The sequence below is a fragment of the Scylla paramamosain genome, chromosome 1 (assembly GCF_035594125.1).
Source record: "Scylla paramamosain isolate STU-SP2022 chromosome 1, ASM3559412v1, whole genome shotgun sequence".
NCBI classification, from domain to species: Eukaryota; Metazoa; Arthropoda; class Malacostraca; order Decapoda; family Portunidae; genus Scylla; species Scylla paramamosain.
In genome coordinates this window covers 9,805,001-9,825,000 of record NC_087151.1, presented here as the reverse complement: position 1 = coordinate 9,825,000, position 20,000 = coordinate 9,805,001, and the positions used below count along the sequence as shown (strand labels likewise).

The following is a 20,000-nucleotide window of genomic DNA, read 5'->3' as shown; positions in this document are numbered from 1 at the left end:
ATAAATAAACAAATAAATAAATAAAAAAAATAATAATAATAACAATTTTCAAAGATAATAATATCAAGTTCTTACAACCTCACTTGAATGTAAGATATAAATAATCTCTCAGCTTAAATGAATTTTTAAATAACCTGTATCAATTCATAGTAATTTTCTTATTTTTTAACGTCAGCCCCGGAGTAGTGTTTTTCCGCGCTCTCCAATATCAGCGTTATGTAACTTACGTTTGTTTTGCAGGGAGGACCAAGAGCAAGTCGGGGTCAGCCAGGGGAACCACCAAGGACTTCGTGCACAAAGCTTTACAAACAAACTCATCACGGGGAATGACGCGGCCGTCTGGCTGAAGGGGTGAGGCAAGTGATGCACACTCCAATATACGAGGAGGAGGACGAGCGGCGGCAGGAGGGTGAAGACAACTAGGAAGTGACTCGTGTCTGACCTGTAATGGGTGTTTTTGATTTCCATTTATATAACTACTACTACTGTATTATTGCTGATTAAAAAAAAAAAAAAAGAATTATGAAGCTATTTTAGATGATGACATTTACTTAAACATATTAAGAAAATACGTGTAGGGTTAAGAGAAAGTTGCCTTTTCTATAACGTATTTCCTCCTTCCCATTTTCTTCTCTTTTTTTCTCCCTCTTGTCTATCTTTACCATTCTCATTTTATGAACGAAAAAAAAAAGAATGAAAAGAAAAATATACAATTAAATAAACGTACGAGGAAAAAATCTTGAAATCTAGCTGAAACGTAAAGAAACCATAAAAATCTTACTTTCATTATTTTGAATAAACCAGATATACTAAAGTCATGCTTGCGTAATGATAAAAGCTCTAAGAATAAATTAAGATGAAAATTATTGCACGAGTCTTAGATGAAAGAGATAAAATACTAGTTAACGCCGGCACCGATGAGACAGATGTGATTAGGGATGAAAAGCTTAGACACTCCTGTTAAGCGACGCTTTAGTAGAAAGGAGGGTAGACAGACAAGTTAAGAAAAAGATACAACACGGCGAAAACTATAAAATGTTTGAAGACAATAATGCTCGAAAGGTAAAATAATTAAACACACACCTACTCCAACCGCCACCCACATCCACCCACCCACCCACAACTTTTCGGAGCTCAAGTTTCCAACAACAGGAGTGTAAACAGTGTCCAGGCACACCCAAACACTCCGTTGAGGTTATCTGGACTCATCGCCGCCTGGCACTGGCTTCTCCGTGACGAGGGGAAAAAAAGCAGCTTACCAGACGACACTTTGCACTTGTTTGTTTTAAGTCACGCAGCTGCACGGCGGTTATAAAGGTGGTGTAGCCGAGGCGGGTGGTCACTACCTGGGAGAGAAGAGAAAGGTCAGTAAATGAGTGTGTTCTTTTCTAATTGTTCTTACTTCATGTTGTTTTTTTATGTGGTTGAGCAAAGTTTGTCATGTCATGTCGTTTTGTTACTAATTTATGTTTCTTTTTACTCTTTCTCTCTCTCTCTCTCTCTCTCTCTCTCTCTCTCTCTCTCTCTCTCTCTCTGTTTCTCTGTCTCTGTCTTCGTGTGTGTGTGTGTGTGTGTGTGTGTGTGTGTGTGTGTGTGTGTGTGTGTGTGTGTGTGTGTGTGTGTGTGTGTTCGTGTGTGTGTGTGTGTGTGCGTGTGTGTGTGTGTGTGTGTGTGTGTGTGTGTGTGTGTGTGTGTGTGTGTGTGTGTGTGTGTGTGTGTGTGTTCCTTTATACTTAAATCTAACTCCTTATAACTGCACGCTTTACATGAAGAATGAAAAAAAGTGCAAATAATTCATACGACAAACTCTGCAGACAAACACATTTTCCTTTAAAAATGTAATCAAGAAGAAAATATGATTAACCTCAAAACTTGCACTTCGTCTCCCAATCTGTTAAAAGAAACAAAACAAAATAAAGGAAATGTGATATAAAATTCCACATTCAAAGCATTCCTCTTCGACATCCTCAGTCTAGCTCAGTCTGTGCTTCGTCTCCTAGCCTGCTAAACACACAAAGGAAAATATAACCAATGTAATAAAGATTCCACCATCTAAAGCATTCCTCCTCCATATCCTCTGCCTAGCACGTGGTCTTGAAGAGATGGAAAACCCAAGGATCTCCACTTTCACAAGTAATTACATCTCTTAGAGAGAGAGAGAGAGAGAGAGAGAGAGAGAGAGAGAGAGAGAGAGAGAGAGAGAGAGAGAGAGAGAGAGAGAGAGAGAGCAAAAACCCCACCACCGTCCTTGACTTGTTCTCCATGCACTCGATGCCCGCCCTCCCCCCGTGTTGTCATTCCCGCCACAGTGGTGCCGCAACACACACACACACACACACACACACACACACAGCATGCTCGGCTCACAGCCGAAAAGGCCCGGGTTCCAATTCCGGGTGCAGCGAGGCAAATGAGCGAGCCTCTTATGTGTAGCCCCCTGTTCACCTAGCAGGAAGTAGGTACGGGATGCAATCCGAGGGGTTGTGAGTTGTGACCTCGCTGTCCCGGTGTGTGGTGTGAGTGATCTCAGTCCTACCCAAACGGCCAGTACAAGCTCTGAGCTCTTTCCTTAGGGGAACGACTGACTGGGTGACCAGCAGACGACCGTAGATGAATCACACACACACACACACACACACACACACACACACAATGAAAAAGAGCGAGCTTATTCAATATCACCAACTGAGAGGAAGCACCACAATCACGGTAGGCGCAGGTGTGGCGAAATGGTGAAAAAAGTCAGTGTAAAAAAAAATTATCTGCTGTAATATTAGAAGTGGTAATCCCGGAATGCAGCATAAAAAGGCTGTAATGATAAGATATCACATTCTCCCTTAATGTTGTTGATCCCATACTACTACTACTACTACTACTACTACTACTACTACTACTGCTACTACTACTGCTACTACTACTACTCTGAAAAATAAGTGACCTCACTGCAAAAGTTTTTAAGAATATTTTTCGTTTTTAAGGACAGAACCTTTTAAAGACGGAGCCCAACACACAGCAAGAAACAAATGTACGACATAAATTTCACGGCAAGTTTATCAGTAATCCGAATCATTTTAACACAACGGACGAGGGAATATGGGAGATGTTTGAGAGAGGGATGCGTTGGTCTCCCTGATTTGCACCGAAGCATCTCGAAGTTTCTGCATTCGAGAGTCCCTCAAGATGCAGATTAACAATACCATAACGCGTTTCTCGTGAGATTTCCATCCAAAACGGCTATGAAATGCTGAAGATGAACTGACGCCATCTTGATATCTGAAATCTGTGACCCACGACTCCATGGTTCGAATCACGATATAATACGCATCACACTCTTCGTGACGTTTCAGACAGCCAGGCTTACCAGCTATAGTGAAAATGTTAGAATCATTCTTAAACTGTGAAATTAAGCGTCCATGAAAGTAAGGATAGTTTTCTGTACGATTTAACCTGTATCCTGTTACAAGGGAAAAAGTCAACAATTAATTAAGTCTTTAAAAACAAAGAGCACTTGCTTCAACTTGCTCCACAATTCACTGGTGTCCCACTCACCCACATCGTCAATTTGTGTTTCCAGCAGGGATGTTTTTCTGGACTAGCCTAATATTGCCGAAGTGATTGCAATATTTAAATCCGGATGATGACAACGATGAAAAATTGTAGATTTGTGTCCATTTTACCTTCGATCAGTGAAGTGTTTGAAAAAGCTTTTGTTAACAGATTAAAGGTGTTCTTGGAAGATTTAAAATTATTATCGGATAATCAATTTGAAGTTCATAATAATGACAACGGAAAACACGTAGTGAAATTTACAGGTGAAGTTTCGCAATAATTTAAAAATAAAATATCATGTTGCTAGCATGTTCCTGGACTATCCACAGCTTGTCCATCTAAGGCTCTACGTGGCCGTCAAATGAAATCATTGTAACGCAGAAGAAATTGATACGGACCATGATAATCTGAGGGAAGCAGGACTCTACAGATTTTACACATTTCTTATGTAATGATTTCAAACTGCTAAAACCAGTAAAACGCCCAGGAAGGCGACTGACGAGCGCAGCTGTGCAGTTGGCGACAATTTCAGGCACCGTGCACATCGCGCATTTGCCTAATATTCAAATCACTCGAGCTCAAAACTTTGCTAGAGCCTATTGGGTGTGCTATACCGTTGGATAGGAAATTTAATTCTGTGTTCAGTGGTATGTGTATCCGTTCTCGTTGAGACAAAAGGAAGTTCGTGGAAATTGCAGAAAACTGACGGTCACTTTACAAAAAAAAATTTATACTGTATTTTGCGCATCCGCGGTATTGTTGCAAATTTAATATTCTTTTTCGTTATAACTTGTATTACTCTTATTAAAAAAAATTGAGCTCGATCAGTTAATTAGTTAAAAGTTGGAATTTAGGCCTCGCGCATGCGCAAAGCTACTTCAAAGTTAACATAAGGAATTTTATTAAAATTATAGCAACATGACACCTCTTAAGTTTCATTAAAATTGGTTGGGTAGTTTTTGAGAAATTCTATTTTCGACACCCTTCTACTTTTTGAAAGTTACCCATTAAATTCACCCAATAGAAGAAATGAAAGCTATATCATATAAAATTGACAGAGTTGTGCTATCATGTGGTGTTAATTTTGTTAGGATCGGCCGCACAGTTCCAGATATTAGCGTTTGAATAACGTTACGGTCGGGATGGCCCGGGCTCAAAATGAAACAACAACCTCCTTAGTAAACTTTGTTTCACTCGTAATTAGAATGCCTACTTCTTGCCTTCTAACTTTTTATTATGATTTATATTCTCTCTCTCTCTCTCTCTCTCTCTCTCTCTCTCTCTCTCTCTCTCTCTCTCTCTCTCTCTCTCTCTCTCTCTCTCTCTCTCCGGTTTTTATGCTTCCCCTACTCTATTGGGGATAGAATGGCGTCTCCTAACGAAGGACTTCTGGTTTTGGCACCAACACACAAAATTTAGAATTATTCACCACAGACAATGTATCAGAAGAAACATTAGCCTGTCTACAATACAGAACAACATAATATAAATTTTCTATACATTGTTTTGGCCCGAAATGTTGTAATTCATTACTAGATTTTTTGTCATTTAGTAATGTTAATTCTTTCCAAGACAATAGTATTTATATAAATTGCTGAGTCAGGTTGTAAGAGAATAAAACTAAACGCATTCATACTGTTCAAATATTTTGCTGATACTTGTCTTTATAAGTGTGTTATTTATCATGTATAAACTATTGCCGTCATTATGATACATATGTGAACATGTGTATAACATATGTGATACATGTGAACTAAATTAATATCCGCTGGGGGGCTCGTGCTCAGCAGAATAATGCATTATAGATGTCTGTATATTAATTCATGAATGTAACTGTTATATGACAATAAACGATAAACGAATTACTATTACAACAACAACAACAACTACTACTACTACTACTACTACTACTACTACTACTACCACCTTCTATCATCGTCACTGCTGATTAGAAAAAGGAGAGAATTGCTAAAACAGGAAGTGATGGGAAAAACACGGGTGGCATCCCTGCACACAGGCGTCAGGGAACCAAGGATGAGTGAAATGTATGATCAAGTTTCGCAAGGGTAATGAATCTGTATAAGACAAGAAGCTTTCATGGGTATAACTTCACTGCACAAGAATGTGCATGCGCGCAATGCTATTTGTACCTGATATATTATTTAGTTTTCATGACGTAATAAGGCTATAAATGAAGTGTGGAAGGTAGTGATCTTTGTCCCTTCGTCGTGATATTGTGCTTCAAAGACTTTAGAGGAAATGGATATCTTTTCTTTTTATTTATTTATACATTTATTTAAGTTTTTACTTCTCTTTTCTTCTTTATTGTGAAATGTTCATAGAGATTAAAATCTTGACATGAAATAAAGTCTTCACGCAGTTTCTCTGTGTCTCTCTCTCTCTTTTTTTCTGTCTCTTTATATATATATATATATATATATATATATATATATATATATATATATATATATATATATATATATATATATATATATATATATATATATATATATATATATATATATATAAAGTCAACCTTTATTACCCGCAAAATTTCAGACTTTTTCCCCAGTCAGGGTTGAATTATGTAAGTCGTGATGGATCCCTCTACCACTCACTGGCGGGAATGTCCAGTCTTGATCCTGCAACTTGTTTTCGTCCCTGCCTGAGCAAATATTATGGGTATAACTTTCTTATAAGTGGGTATTGTATCGTAGAGTTTTAAATAAATGAGCTCTGAATTAATTTAAGTAATAACATCATAATGATTTTTCTTATTTCTTTTAGTTTTTTTGTAGGTGTGTAGTTAGTCAGATCATTATTTTCACTCTCTTTTTAGTATCAAGGATATCTTTTACAGGGATAATTTTTCTTCACAGTTAATCATATTTTTTTTTTCCTTCTTTGTCTCCATATTCTTTTTATTTATTTATTTATTTGTTTATTTATTTATTTTTGTTGTTGTTGTGCATGACTCTTCCACGATGTTGAAAAGACACGCGTGGCTCTCATGAACCACTGATACTCACATACAAAACACACACACTTCTGAGACTCGTATTCAGAAACACTTTGCTCTTTAATCACGACTATTTTCAAAGAGTGTTTCTCCTGTTCACAATGGAGAAGTCTTGTTTATCTGTCAGTAGAATCATAAAAACAGTGTCACTTCAACTAAAGCCTCTTAAAAGTAGTCGAGGTGCTGCACAGAAGTGTTTCAGAATATGGCTCTAAATAGCTCGGTGGTAACTTCCTCGACTGTCACTAAGCAGGATGAGAACCGCGCCGCGCTCTGGTTACTGAAGTTGCTACAAATAGCCGAGTAGCCAACTGCTCTCCTTGAGTGAGAGGATGAAGCGTGAGTGTGTATGTGCGTGTGTGTGTGTGTGTGTGTGTGTGTGTGTGTGTGTGTGTGTGTGTGTGTGTGTGTGTGTGTGTGTGTAAGAACGATCAATAGCTTATTCACAGATAGACGGTATTATATTTCCGTGATCAAGACCGTGAAGCAGTTACACAAGCACAATGATAAACACGCCTCAGGACTTCCCTCTTTTCGTTCAGTGATAAACATTACTGGGAATCTCCACACATTCCCCTCGGCTGACGCGTCGCGCACTCAGAGCCCTTCCCGAACCACATAACACCACCAGGGAATTCCTCTGGCATATAGTTGCGTGAATAGCGGGAAGGAGCGAGTATATAGACGTGTGAGTCCGCTGGTAGGTATTCAGTTGCTGAGGAACCACGAGAAGGTTAGTATGGATGTGTGTGTGTGTGTGTGTGTGTGTGTGTGTGTGTGTGTGTGTGTGTGTGTGTGTGTGTGTGTGTGTGTGTGTGTTCCTTTTTTCTCATCACTGTCCTTTATCACCATGGTCTTAAAAAATACTCGTCTTAATCTTCACTTCTTATCAAGTTTGTGTCTTCAGTCCGTAACATTTCGCTGCCGTCCTGCAATATCCTTCTACTTAATTTACATCACTATTTTCCAAAGTTTTATTTCAGTGTCTAGTCTTCTTTTTGTCTAAGAAAGGCAATTTATGTAATAATAGTAATAAAAAACACAAGAGGACAAAAATGTTAGAATTATCATAATACTGAAGTTACATTTAGAGAAATGGGACATTTACTGAAACTCACTCTTTATCTTTGATCATCTTTCCACATTTTTCGTGTCCCTTTCTTCAACTCTTTCCAAGCAAACACTTCCTACAAGATACGCCAGGTTCTTCTCAAATTGTTCTCCTGTTGGCAGTTGTCGGGGAAGTGAGAAAACTTTGTTCTTTTTATGTTCTGTTTTTCCACACGTAGGTTACTACTAGCAGATAGATTAACCTATAGTCTCGTTACAAACTAACAAGGCTCTTGGTGTCTGTTCTTTTCATGTATTCTTACACAAGAAAAATGTGATCAGCAAGTAACAGCTCTGCTTACCATAGCTTCTCCTTCAATATCTTCCTCTTGACGCGTGAAATTGAGAAGCGCTTTTGTTCATCCAGGAATAACGACATCATCAAAAGCAACACCAACGGGTTCTCATCAACGAGTGCAGCCTTTACTTCCCCTCCACGAGCTCCTCTCAAGATGCGGACCGGGGTGGTGGCCGGCCTGTGCGTGGCGCTGGTGGTGATGTGCCTGTACCTGCCCCAGCCGTGCGAGGCTCAGTATGAAACTCTGATAGCTTCCGTTCTTGGAAAACTCACTGGGTAAGTCACTTTCCACCATCTACCACTACGATGAGCTACAGAGCTGCTTGGGCTTCGTAAACCTGTCATCGAAGTGCTGCTTTACCATTAAATTTCGTGTCTTATCTCCTCCTCTCCCTCTGTGACAGACTGTGGCACAACAACTCAGTGGACTTCATGGGCCACACCTGTCACTTCCGCCGCCGTCCTAAGGTCAGGAAATTCAAGCTGTACCACGAGGGCAAGTTTTGGTGTCCTGGCTGGGCGCCTTTTGAGGGCAGGTGTAAGTATTGGTGGGGGGGACTCAAAGAACGGCGTCTCGTCAATTTGGTTTTCTTATATGAAAATAATGATATAATTTTCTAGTCTCTCTCTCTCTCTCTCTCTCTCTCTCTCTCTCTCTCTCTCTCTCTCTCTCTCTCTCTCTCTCTCTCTCTCTCTCACACTCACACTCACACACACACACACACACACACCATGAGGCCTTTAGATTTGTCAGCCAAAAAAAAAAAAAAAATATCCTCGCTTGCCACCTCTCTCTCTAATCTCCGTTTGGTTTCGCAGCGAGGACAAAGAGCAGGTCGGGGTCATCCAGGGAAGCCATCAAGGACTTCGTGCGCAAAGCTTTACAGAACGGACTCATCACACAGCAGGACGCTACGGTGTGGGTGAATAATTAAGGCAGAGGGAATGAACTGTAGTGTGCGAGGAGGAGAGCGAAGAGAACAAGGAAGTGACTGTCTGGTTTATAATTATTTTTCTAAGGAAAGTTACTGCTAATTACAAAGTCAGTAAAATTAAGGAGCTAGTGAAGGCAATGGAAAAGCAAATATGTGAAGAAAGTACCAAATACTGTTGCGAGATTTCTCAATGCATTCTCGTCTTTATTTTTCTTTTCCTTTTTCCCTCAGTCTCCACCGTCACTGCCTTTGACACGTTAAACACAAAAGTGGAACTACATGAGAGTGGATATTACAATTAGATAAAAAAAATAAAAAATAAAATAAACTACGTAAGATAAAAGGAAGAAGAAAAATCACCCATGTTTTGGCTGTAATAACTGTAGTAAATACATTTTTGTATGGACAAGGTAAGAAAAAGTTGTGAAGTAAGTCTTAATTATACGTGAGCTGTTGGATCGTAACAGCCATGACTTAAAAAAATGACACTCAGTTATTCATTGTATCTGTTAAATATTTAAAACTGTTAGTAAAAAAAAAAATATATATATATAAATATATGTATATATACCGTTGCTGTGTGATTGATATTCCTTACTGAAAAAAATAACAATGTGTGGAATGGAATGGTGGAGAGGGACGCGGGCTGAGGATGGAACACTTTATTCCTGACTTGTTTTGCAGAGTTTCCTCAGAAATATTTCTTCCTCAGCACGTTCTTCTCACCGCCAATCTCCATTTGCCACACTGTCCTGGATGTTTGGAATGTTAGAAAAATAAAAAAATCATATGATCCGTCAACTAACACATCACCCACAATCCCACACATGCACTAAGCACTGAGACACACACATTCATATACTTATACAGGGCTACCCTCTCTTATATCAAATACAAATATCACCAGGATATTTTTCACGTATGGCTCCCTTTAGTTTCCTTCTGACAGTATGAGGTAAAGAAAAAGAAGGGTGTTGCCTTTACAACGTCGCTTCTGTTTGCTGTTCCTTAGTTCATTTTGTGCTTAATATTTAGTTGTTTTTTTCTCTTTCGGTATTTTCTACACTTCATTATTTTTCTTTCACATATTCTGCTTCCTCTTGGCTTTCAAATTCAGCAACACGCTTCCAGGACTGAACCTCTTTCTTGTTTTGTACGGTTGATGCAATTTCATAATCTCTTCCCTCTCCTCCTCATATGCTGTTCAACTGAGCAAATAATAGTTTTAGCATCTAGCTGCTGTTTTCTCTTCTCGTATATTTCAACATTTTTATATCCTTTCCTTCATATATTCTGCTTCTTCTTGACCTCCAAACTCATTAACACGCTTTCTATCATCTGGTCTGTATCTTTTTTGCATGGGTGATACAATTTCATGTTTTTTTCCTTTTCTTCCTCATACGCTGTACTAAGTAGCATATACTGTGATCTCCTCTTCTGCTTGACACACTGGGCATTTGTTGTCTTCCTGTTTATTTATATTTTCGTACCGTAATGTTAGGTCGTTTGCTCATGCTTGGAATATCATTACTGGTAATGATATATCGTCATACGAGAAGTTTATTCTTTTTCCGATTTTCTATTCCGATTTTGTATTTTTCCTTAACTTTAACATTTTCCTTATCTCATCTCATTTCATATCTTATGTTTAAGTTTTCTTTTCCAACTTTTCTCCCATATATTCCCAATAGCTCTTGCATTAATTTCTATTTAATTTGTTGCTTTAGATCAAGTGCGTTCACTGTGATTCTTCTCACTACGAGTATTTAAGCTATTCTCCTTTTTTAGCTTGCTCTTTACTTATGCCAATCTCATTTTCAGTAATCTTTCTTTTTTTCATCAAGGAGGCTTCATCATTATTCTTCTCACTTTATGTTATTCCTGCTTTTAGTTTCTTTTTTTGTTATTTAATTATGCCAATCTTTTCTTCAATGATCTCTCTTTCCATCTTTTACCCTCTCACACCGGGCACTAGTGTGTACACTCGTTCAGAAAACTATCTTTATTTTGATGACCGATGGATGCGAAATGTAACGATACAGGATATCTTGGAAGGGTTGGTACTCGTACGTGGAGGTGTATCTGTTAATAAAGAAGGTAGCTTTCCTTTATTGCTTTTTGGTGGTCATCCACTGCTATGAATTAAATGCTACACTTGTATGAAAAAAAATGCAGTCATTACATAAACTGTTTGACGCACCATGTGGGACTAGATTAGCAGGCCTACCAACATTTCCGAGAGTCCCGCACTATTTTCTTAGTATTATCGCCGGTTGTGTCAAACTGGCTGAACGAAAAATCCTAGAGATAGCATTCTGTACGAATATACCTCCTGAAACACTAAGCTGTCGCGTGTATTATATGATGTTCTTTTACCTTTAATTGTATTTATTCATTAATGTCTTTTTATCTACAATGGTTCTCTCTCCTTAATAGTGCCTTTCATCACTGAAGCTATTATGATTTCTATTTCTTGCATTTTCTTGATTTCTTCCTCGCTGCATTTCCCTTTTATCTTTTGCACAAAATTCTGTACTACTTTCTTATCCTTCTTGAATGCGATCTTCCGTTCTTTTCCTAAGTTTTCTTCCTTGGCCGTTTTTCGTATTTCTAATCCGACGAAGCGTACACATTGGCTCTGCCTTCCCTGGTAATGGCCTGCCTTCCCTGGGCTAAATCACACACCATCAGGGAATCCTGGTGACATTACTCGTAGTTGCGCAACTGTATGACACTGAATCTCTCTCTCTCTCTCTCTCTCTCTCTCTCTCTCTCTCTCTCTCTCTCTCTCTCTCTATATATATATATATATATATATATATAGATACTGGGTTCTGTCGGTGGGGAGTCACTATCCAAGGCACCACAAAGAGGTTTGGACGTGTGTGTGTGTGTGTGTGTGTGTGTGTGTGTGTGTGTGTGTGTGTGTGTGTGTGTGTGTAGGAAATGAGCTCTGTTCGTACTGTCTTGTATCCCTTCATGTCTACCAGTACTTAGCTTTTGCTGTAGGGCGTAAATGTTCCTTGCATGGGCCGCCCTTCTAAAAGAAAGATGAAGAGAGATGAAGGGAGTGGACCAACTAGATAAGTAGAGAAGACGTTTGTCTGGAAGAAAAAGAACACGAGGGGACGCGGAAGAAATCTTAAGAGGACCACTAGTACGAGAGACATTAAGAAACACAACTTTTTCCAGAGAGGCACAAAAGACTAAAATAATCTGGATGAGGAAGATACCTGGTTTTCAATAAGAGTTTTCATCTCTATATTAATTTTAGGAATCCATCCTTTACTCCTCCACTATGTTAGATTTTCCAAATGTCTATACCGTATTGGTCGTGTGTGTGTGTGTGTGTGTGTGTGTGTGTGTGTGTGTGTGTGTGTGTGTGTGTGCGTGGCTCTTTTTCTCACCATAATTCCTTTATAACCAAGGAGTAAAGAGTCCTTCGCTTCAATTTTTCTTTTCAGGTACTGTCATCAATCTCATAATTTTCTCTGGCGTGCTGCTTATTTCCCTATCTAGTTTTTATCCTTATTTTTCGAAAGATAGTTTTTTCTCAAAGCTTAGTCTTTACGTGTAAGATATACAATCTAAAATAATAATAAAAAAAAATGTAGGAACAAAAATATTGTGCTTATAAAAAAAAAAATATTATGCAAAGGGAAATAAAAACATTTCAGTGGCATTTATATTTCACTTCTAACTCCTCCTTCCACGTAGCAAAAAAAAAAAAAAAAAAAAAAAAAAAAAAAATTGAACCACTAATTGAAAAAAAAAAAAAAAATAAAAAAAAATAAAATAAATAAATAAATCTTCTTCCTCGCTTGTAACATTTGAAATCCCTTTTCTTTCTTTCATTTCAGGGACAGAAGAAACATTGAGGACGACGCAACCAAGCTTCCCTCAAGATGCGGACCAAGGTGATGGCCGGCCTGTGCGTGGCGCTGGTGGTGATGTGCCTGTACATGCCCCAGCCGTGCGAGGCTCAGTATGAAGCTCTGGTAGCTTCCATTCTTGGAAAGCTGTCTGGGTAAGTTACCTTTCACCTTTTTCTAACTTTTCACTGCTATTATTACGCATACATAACTCTAGAGTCACAGGTACTTCTTCACATTATAGAATTAACCAATATACACTCGTGGCCCTCGGCTCTGCAGTTGGTGTGTACTGATCTATACAATTCTGATTTGGCTGATTCATACACTACATACTTCAGACTGTGGCACAGCGACACAGTGGACTTCATGGGACACACCTGCCACATCCGCCGCAGGCCGAAGTTCAGGAAATTTAAGCTGTACCACGAGGGCAAGTTTTGGTGTCCTGGCTGGACACATCTCGAGGGCAATTGTAAGTATTGGTATGGGGGCTCAATGAAAGGGCGTCCATTTCTCATTACATAAACACACACACACACACACACACACACACACACACACACACACAAAGTAATTTCCAAAGATAATAATATCAAGTGCTTACAACCTCACTTAAATGTAAGATAAAAATAATTTCCCATCTTAAATTAATCTTTAAATGACCTGCATCAATTCATAGTAATTTTCTCTAATTTTTAAATTCAGTTCCGAAGAAGTGTCTTTCCGCGCCCTTCAATATCAGCGTTATATAACTTACGTTTGTTTTGCAGCGAGGACCAAGAGCAGGTCGGGGTCAGCCAGGGACGCCATCAAGGACTTCGTGTACAAAGCTTTACAAAACAAACTCATCACGGAGAATAACGCGGCCGCCTGGCTGAAGGGGTGAGGCAAGTGATGCACACTCTCATGTACGAGGAGGACGAGCGGCAGGAGGGTGAAAACAACGAGGAAGTGACTCGTGTCTGACCTGTAATGGATGTTTTTGATTTCCATTTATATAACTACTACTACTACTGTATTATTACTGATTAAAAAAAGAAAAATGAACTATGAAGCTATTTTAGATGATGGCATTTAAGTAAGCATATTAAGGAAATACATGTAGCGTTAGGAGAAAGTTACCCTTTTCTATAATGCATTTCCTCCTTCCCATTTTTTTCTCTTGTTTCTCTCTCTTGTCTGCCTTTGACACTCTCATTTTATGAACGAAAAGAAAAAAAAAAGAAAGAATGGAAAAAAATACAATTAAACACAAAAGGAAACAATCTTGAAATTTAGTTCAAACGTAAAGAAACGAAAAAATCTTATTTTCATGACTTCAAATAAACCAGATATACTAGATTCATGCTTGCGTAATGATTCAGGCTTTAAGAATAACCTAAGATGAAAATTATTGCACGAGTCTTAATTGTGTGTGAGATGTTGGAGGGATTGGATTGGACGCTGAGTCTAAATATATATATATATATATATATATATATATATATATATATATATATATATATATATATATATATATATATATATATATATATATATATATATATATATATATATATATATATATATATATATATATATATATATATGACTCACAGCTGTAAAAAAAAAAAAAAATGTGGATAATGATATAAAAGAGCTCCCAAAAAAGGCATACTTTGTTTAACTGTCAGGTGTGATTAATGTCCTTTGATTTTAGAAAAACAAAACAAAACGATGCTTGAAACATAATAGGAACACGCATGAAAGATCCTACAGACAAATGCAGCCACATACACACACCATAGAAGAATGTACTCTTGAAGATGGAGAAAAAAAAAATAATAATGAAAGTGATTTGTGTGGTGAGTGGCAGAACGCAAGCTTGTAGTGGGTGCTGGCGGGTGCTGCTCAACGTTCATGAGACTGCGAGGGAGGAGCTGAAAGGTGGCTGGAGGTAAGAGGTCGAAGCACTACACATCGGTCTACGTCATCCATTATCCTTAACTACTAGTTCATGAAGCCGCCGCCGGATAGAAGTGAAATCGATAAACTTTCTCTTATTTTTATTATTATTTTTATGTAAGTCTCTGGCTCTGGCTACAAAAAAGGCAGAAAAAGAACCAGTGAAGGTGCTAGTCCCCAAAGAATAGAGCCAAAAGTTTGTATTATTGCTGGCAAATGGCGGTGTTACATCAGGTTACTAAAAGAATCATGCGCTGCAAAGCAGTGCATTTGTTGAATTCGTGTGTAAGTTTACCGAAAGAAGGCGATGCTACTCTTTTTAATAATACTTTTTTTTTTTAACTAGTCTTCTGTTTTGTAACTAGTATTTTGTAATTTGTGTGATTGTTATTTCATTCTGTATTAGGTTTTTCTTTTAGTTTATATCGCAGCTATCAATTTGCACTATATTTTTTGCCTGCAGAGTTTTTTGATTATATAAAGACTGTCCTTAATACAACACCTAACATGATTATAACACACTTGTTTGGCCACTGATACATGTCTCAAATGTTTAAATGTTTCCTGCAGACTGCAAGAACGCCTGTCTGATGTCTGATCGCTCGGCCACAAGTTCTTTTCTCTGTGCAGCGGAGACGTAAAGCTAGGAAGGTAATTGTGAGAGTCTGGCAAATAGGTTTCTGTATTTAGTCAGCTTTATTTATTTATTTATGACAAGCTATCTTGCTATACAATTGTTTGATACAAAATTACAACGCCACAAAAAAATAAATAAATAGAAAATTTACTGAACGTTAACGGAGGAAGAAAGATGCAAAGAGAGTCTGCAAGTGCGGATTGAGTGTAAGATTTATGCTAAAAAAAAAAAAAGAACAAAAATATATGAATAAATAAATACGAATGTAGGCAGACAAAACACAGAGGCATAGAGGCTGCGGTACAGGTTGCGGTGATGGTCATGCGGAAATATATATTTTTTTTTTTGTGCGGGGCGGATGCTCGATGTGTTCCAAGTTAGGCACCGTGCCAGACTTCTAGCACACACACACACACACACACACACACACACACACACACACACACACACACACACACACACACACACAAAAATACAAACAAAGAGGTAAGTAAATACGTAAATATATAAATAAGTAAAGAAAAATATAGAATAAATCTATAAATAAAGAATGAATAAATAAATAAATTAACAAATAAAAGTGCATATAAAAAGAGACCAGAAAATAATATTAAGTGCTGAATATTCATTTAAAGGAGAGAGAGAGAGAGAGAGAGAGAGAGAGAGAGAGAGAGAGAGAGAGAGAGAGAGAGAGAGAGAGAGAGAGAGAGAGAGAGAGAAGAAAAAAAATGTAACGCCACTAAAGACACATGACGACAGTATATCAAAGAACATTAGAATTAACTATCGAGATAAGAAAGAAAGAAAAAAAAAACATTTCACCTCAACAAACACCACAACCACCATCACCACCATCACCACTACCACCACAACCACCACCACCACCGCAGTTCTGAGATGAGCATGCCCTGAGCCGTGCTGTTTATAAACATTTCTAAGAACGTAACATGAGTGTTATCTGGTGGTGGTGGTGGTGGTGGTGGTGGTGGTGAAGCAAGTGGGGTATTCCCTCTAAAATATATGAGAGAGAGAGAGAGAGAGAGAGAGAGAGAGAGAGAGAGAGAGAGAGAGAGAGAGAGAGAGAGAGAGAGAGAGAGAGAGAGAGAGAGAGAGAGAGAGAGAGAGAGTTGTGAAGAAAGAGACAGACACAAACAGATAAAGATGACAGGAAGTGTAACTCCAACTAAAAACAAACTCCAGAATAGAAACAATGAAGGCCAAGCGGAGGAGAAGACGTGACCTTTCATCTCAATGGAGCGTCCTGCTTATGAACTAACACACGAGGCAGAGGCGAATGTACTACTCTATATGCCTTCCACGACCACCTCGCCAACCCATCCATGCGTCTCATTTACGAGAGAAATTACATTGAGTTAAGTAATGGAAAGCAACAGAGAAGAGAATGAAAACTTTATTGTTAGAAGAAGGCATTATAGCACAGACAATAATAAGAGACGAATGGAGGAGGACGAGAGAAGAAAGAATAAACAGCACGAAGGAAGAACGGAAGAATAAGAAGCATGGGTGGAGTTAAAGGGAGGAAGAGTAAAGAAAGGGTGGAGACGTGGAAGGAGTCAGGATAAGAAGATTGATGAGGGAGAAGATATAAAGGAGAGGAAGAAGGAAGAAGAACAAGACAAGGAAGATAATGAACTGAAGGAGAAGAACAAGGAAGAAGGAAAAACAGAAAGGAGACGGAGATGATGTAGTGAGAGAAGAGACAAAAAAGGCAATGAAGGAGAAGGAAGAAAAAACTCGGGAAGATTGGGATAAGAGAGAGAACAAGGAGAACAAAGAAGGAAAGGAAGATGGAAGGAATGAATAAGAAACCGTGCCTGAAGAGGGAGGTAACGAAGAAAATGTGATGAAAGAGAGACAAAAAAAGAACGAGGAAGAGGGAAGGAGAGATACGCGAGGAGACAAAGAGGACAAGGAAGGAAAGGAAGAACGAAAGAGAAAACAAAAATCTGTGTAAGAAGAAGTAAATGACGAAGACAGGATGAAGGGGAAGTCAAGAACGATGAGGAAGGAAGGAGAAAAACCCGAGGAGACTGCGATGAAAAGAGAACAAGGAGGATAAGAAGGGAAGGGAAGAGGGAAGGAGTGAATAAGATCCAGTGCAAAAGGAGGAAAGTAGCAAAAGAAGAGGAGACAGAGAGAGACAAGGAAGACGAAGAGGAAGGAGAAACGAAAGAAACTCGACATTAGAATTAAAGAGAGGACAAAGAGGACGTGGAAGAAAGGGAAGAAGGGAACGAATAAGAACCAGTGCAAGAAGAGGAAGACAAGGAAATCGGGAAGGAGAGAAGGAACAAGGAAGTCGAAGACGGAGGAAGGAGATAAACGTAAGGAGACTGGAATATAAAAGAGGACAGGCAAGAAAGGAAAGGAAGAAGAAAAAGAATGAATAGAAATCAGCGCAAGAAGAGAGCTGTGGATGGGATGAAGGGGAGAGCATGGAAGGAGAGGGAAGAGGAAGGCGAGAGAGACGAGGCTGTTGGGAGGAGGAGGAGGAGGAGGAGGAGGAGGAGGAGGAGGAGGAGGAGGAGGAGGAGGAGGAGGAGGAGTGAATCAGAGGCAAGCGTGCAAGAGAATGTCAATTATCCATCACGACTCAAGGCACAAAGGTTCCAGAAATTCCTGTCAAGATAAAACTAAAGGAAGTGAGAAATGGCGAAAAAGCTCTCTCTCTCTCTCTCTCTCTCTCTCTCTCTCTCTCTCTCTCTCTCTCTCTCTCTCTCTCTCTCTCTCTGGTGGAGATTGGTTAGAACGCAATTACTTTATCGGATCGTCTTCAGGTTTTGGGGAGAGAGAGAGAGAGAGAGAGAGAGAGAGAGAGAGAGAGAGAGAGAGAGAGAGAGAGAGAGAGAGAGAGAGAGAGAGAGAGAGAGAGAGAGAGACTAAACAAACAATTCCACAATATCAAATAAACGAAAACGAAGAAAAAAGAAGAAAAGTGCGTAAATTCAGAGAAAGAGAGAGAGAGAGAGAGAGAGAGAGAGAGAGAGAGAGAGAGAGAGAGAGAGAGAGAGAGAGAGAGAGAGAGAGAGAGGATAAATGAGACAAACAAACAAAAGTGAACGCACTCTCACGCTCAAGGTCACAACAGCGGCTTAAACACAATAAAGAGGACTAATATATGTGGAGAACCAAAACGTTTCTTTTTCCACTTCCCTTTGACTTGTCTATAATAAGTGTAATAGCAAAACAACACCTTCCCTGCTACGTTAATTACCCATTATACTGTACCGTTAATTCTAAGCTTCCTACAGAAGAGGTTGTTGAGGTTGTCGTTGAGTGTTTTTACTTCACACACTGTTTAGCGGTCATGCGTGCTTACATGCAGCTTGCTATACATGGTGATCTTCCGCTGCAAACACTTGGTTACTAAATAACTCAAGGCAAAGAACAGGTGAAGCCACCGCCATCACCATCACCACCAAGAGCGATAAGAACACTAGCAAAACATTCTGAGGAACGTCACCATGTACAAAATAGTAAAATTTATTCAGAAACTCATAGAATGTTTTATTAAGAATTTGAAATAAAAAAAAGTTTACTTGATAATCCGGTTAATAGACTCCATATTAAGTTCCTCTCGCTTTCCTCAGATATGCAAAGAACAAAAGAACATCAGAAAATAAAGGAAGCCATCAGACCAACATGCGGAAATGCAAGCATGAAACACGCCCTCCTGTTTCCACCTATCATCCTCAAAAGGAATAAACATAATGCGTTTAGGGAAGAAGCGCTGGCCTTGAGATGGGCAACCCCGCACATTGACATTGGCTTTCCTGGCCCACGTGACCCTAATTCTGTATATATGTGGCGCCCCTCGAGGCCAGGTAGAGGAAGAGGGTTGCAAGGTGGCGTCCTTCCTTACCCTTGTGTGACAAGGACCTCGGAACTCCAGCAGCATGGTGAGAGAGAGAGAGAGAGAGAGAGAGAGAGAGAGAGAGAGAGAGAGAGAGAGAGAGAGAGAGAGAGAGAGAGAGAGAGAGAGAGAAATGTTAAAATTCAAGACAGACAAGGTGGGATAGACATTGCGCTAATAGGATCTCTTATCTTCCATGGTTTCATTCATCCTTGTGAGGCAAAGACAACATTTACTCTCTCCCTCCTTCCCTCCCTCCCTCCCTCACTCACTTACTCCATCCTCTCCTAATAGGTCTATTGAGAGCCGTGACAGTGGCAAAGAAAACTCAGTGACAATGACAGTGACAATGAGAATCACAATGCATGGAGCAATGGCTTTCCCAGCATGATAAACCACCAGTGGGAAGAGTGTTTTTGTAGTGACTCAGCGATTAATTAAAGGAGAAAACTCACGTGTTGACAGTACGCTTGTAAACGGGTAGAGAAGGTGAATGTGTAAATAACTGATTGTCGTGGATGTTAGAGGCGTTAAAATGCTCTGAAAGTTATCTTGTTTGTTTTAGAGTTTTCAAGGCGGTACTTTTTAAGACTCGAAAATTTATACGGAAAAGATAATTGGCAGTAGCTGGTTATAAAAGAGAGAGAGAGAGAGAGAGAGAGAGAGAGAGAGAGAGAGAGAGAGAGAGAGAGAGAGAGAGAGAGAGAGAGAGAGAGAGAGAGAGAGAGAGTAAAAGAAAAAAACAGTGACACCTTCAGA

General features: G+C 39.1%; 3 protein-coding genes across 7 annotated transcripts in view; 2 read left to right on the top strand and 1 right to left on the bottom strand.

Moving 5' to 3' along the window:
• The window catches only part of LOC135099821 (dehydrogenase/reductase SDR family member 6-like), a 158,395-nt gene that overhangs the window by 71,698 nt on the left and 66,697 nt on the right, over positions 1 to 20,000 (bottom strand). For 4 of the 5 annotated variants that reach the window (XM_064002394.1, XM_064002403.1, XM_064002413.1 and 1 more), the window contains exon 1: positions 228 to 354. The gene's annotated coding sequence lies outside the window, so the exon portion shown is untranslated. Of the gene's footprint in view, positions 1 to 227; positions 355 to 1,259; positions 1,347 to 20,000 lie in introns of those variants that run through there. The other variant, XM_064002386.1, reaches the window with a different exon arrangement.
• Positions 7,147 to 9,486, top strand: LOC135099853 (anti-lipopolysaccharide factor). Its single transcript, XM_064002466.1, has 4 exons — positions 7,147 to 7,301; positions 8,046 to 8,252; positions 8,381 to 8,514; positions 8,796 to 9,486. Exons 2-4 carry the CDS (start codon positions 8,131 to 8,133, stop codon positions 8,909 to 8,911), a joined length of 372 nt encoding a protein of 123 aa, XP_063858536.1. The 5' UTR covers positions 7,147 to 7,301; positions 8,046 to 8,130; the 3' UTR covers positions 8,912 to 9,486.
• On the top strand, positions 11,643 to 13,833 carry LOC135099862 (anti-lipopolysaccharide factor). The gene is made up of 4 exons (XM_064002477.1): positions 11,643 to 11,784; positions 12,772 to 12,938; positions 13,125 to 13,258; positions 13,557 to 13,833. Exons 2-4 carry the CDS (start codon positions 12,817 to 12,819, stop codon positions 13,670 to 13,672), a joined length of 372 nt encoding a protein of 123 aa, XP_063858547.1. The 5' UTR covers positions 11,643 to 11,784; positions 12,772 to 12,816; the 3' UTR covers positions 13,673 to 13,833.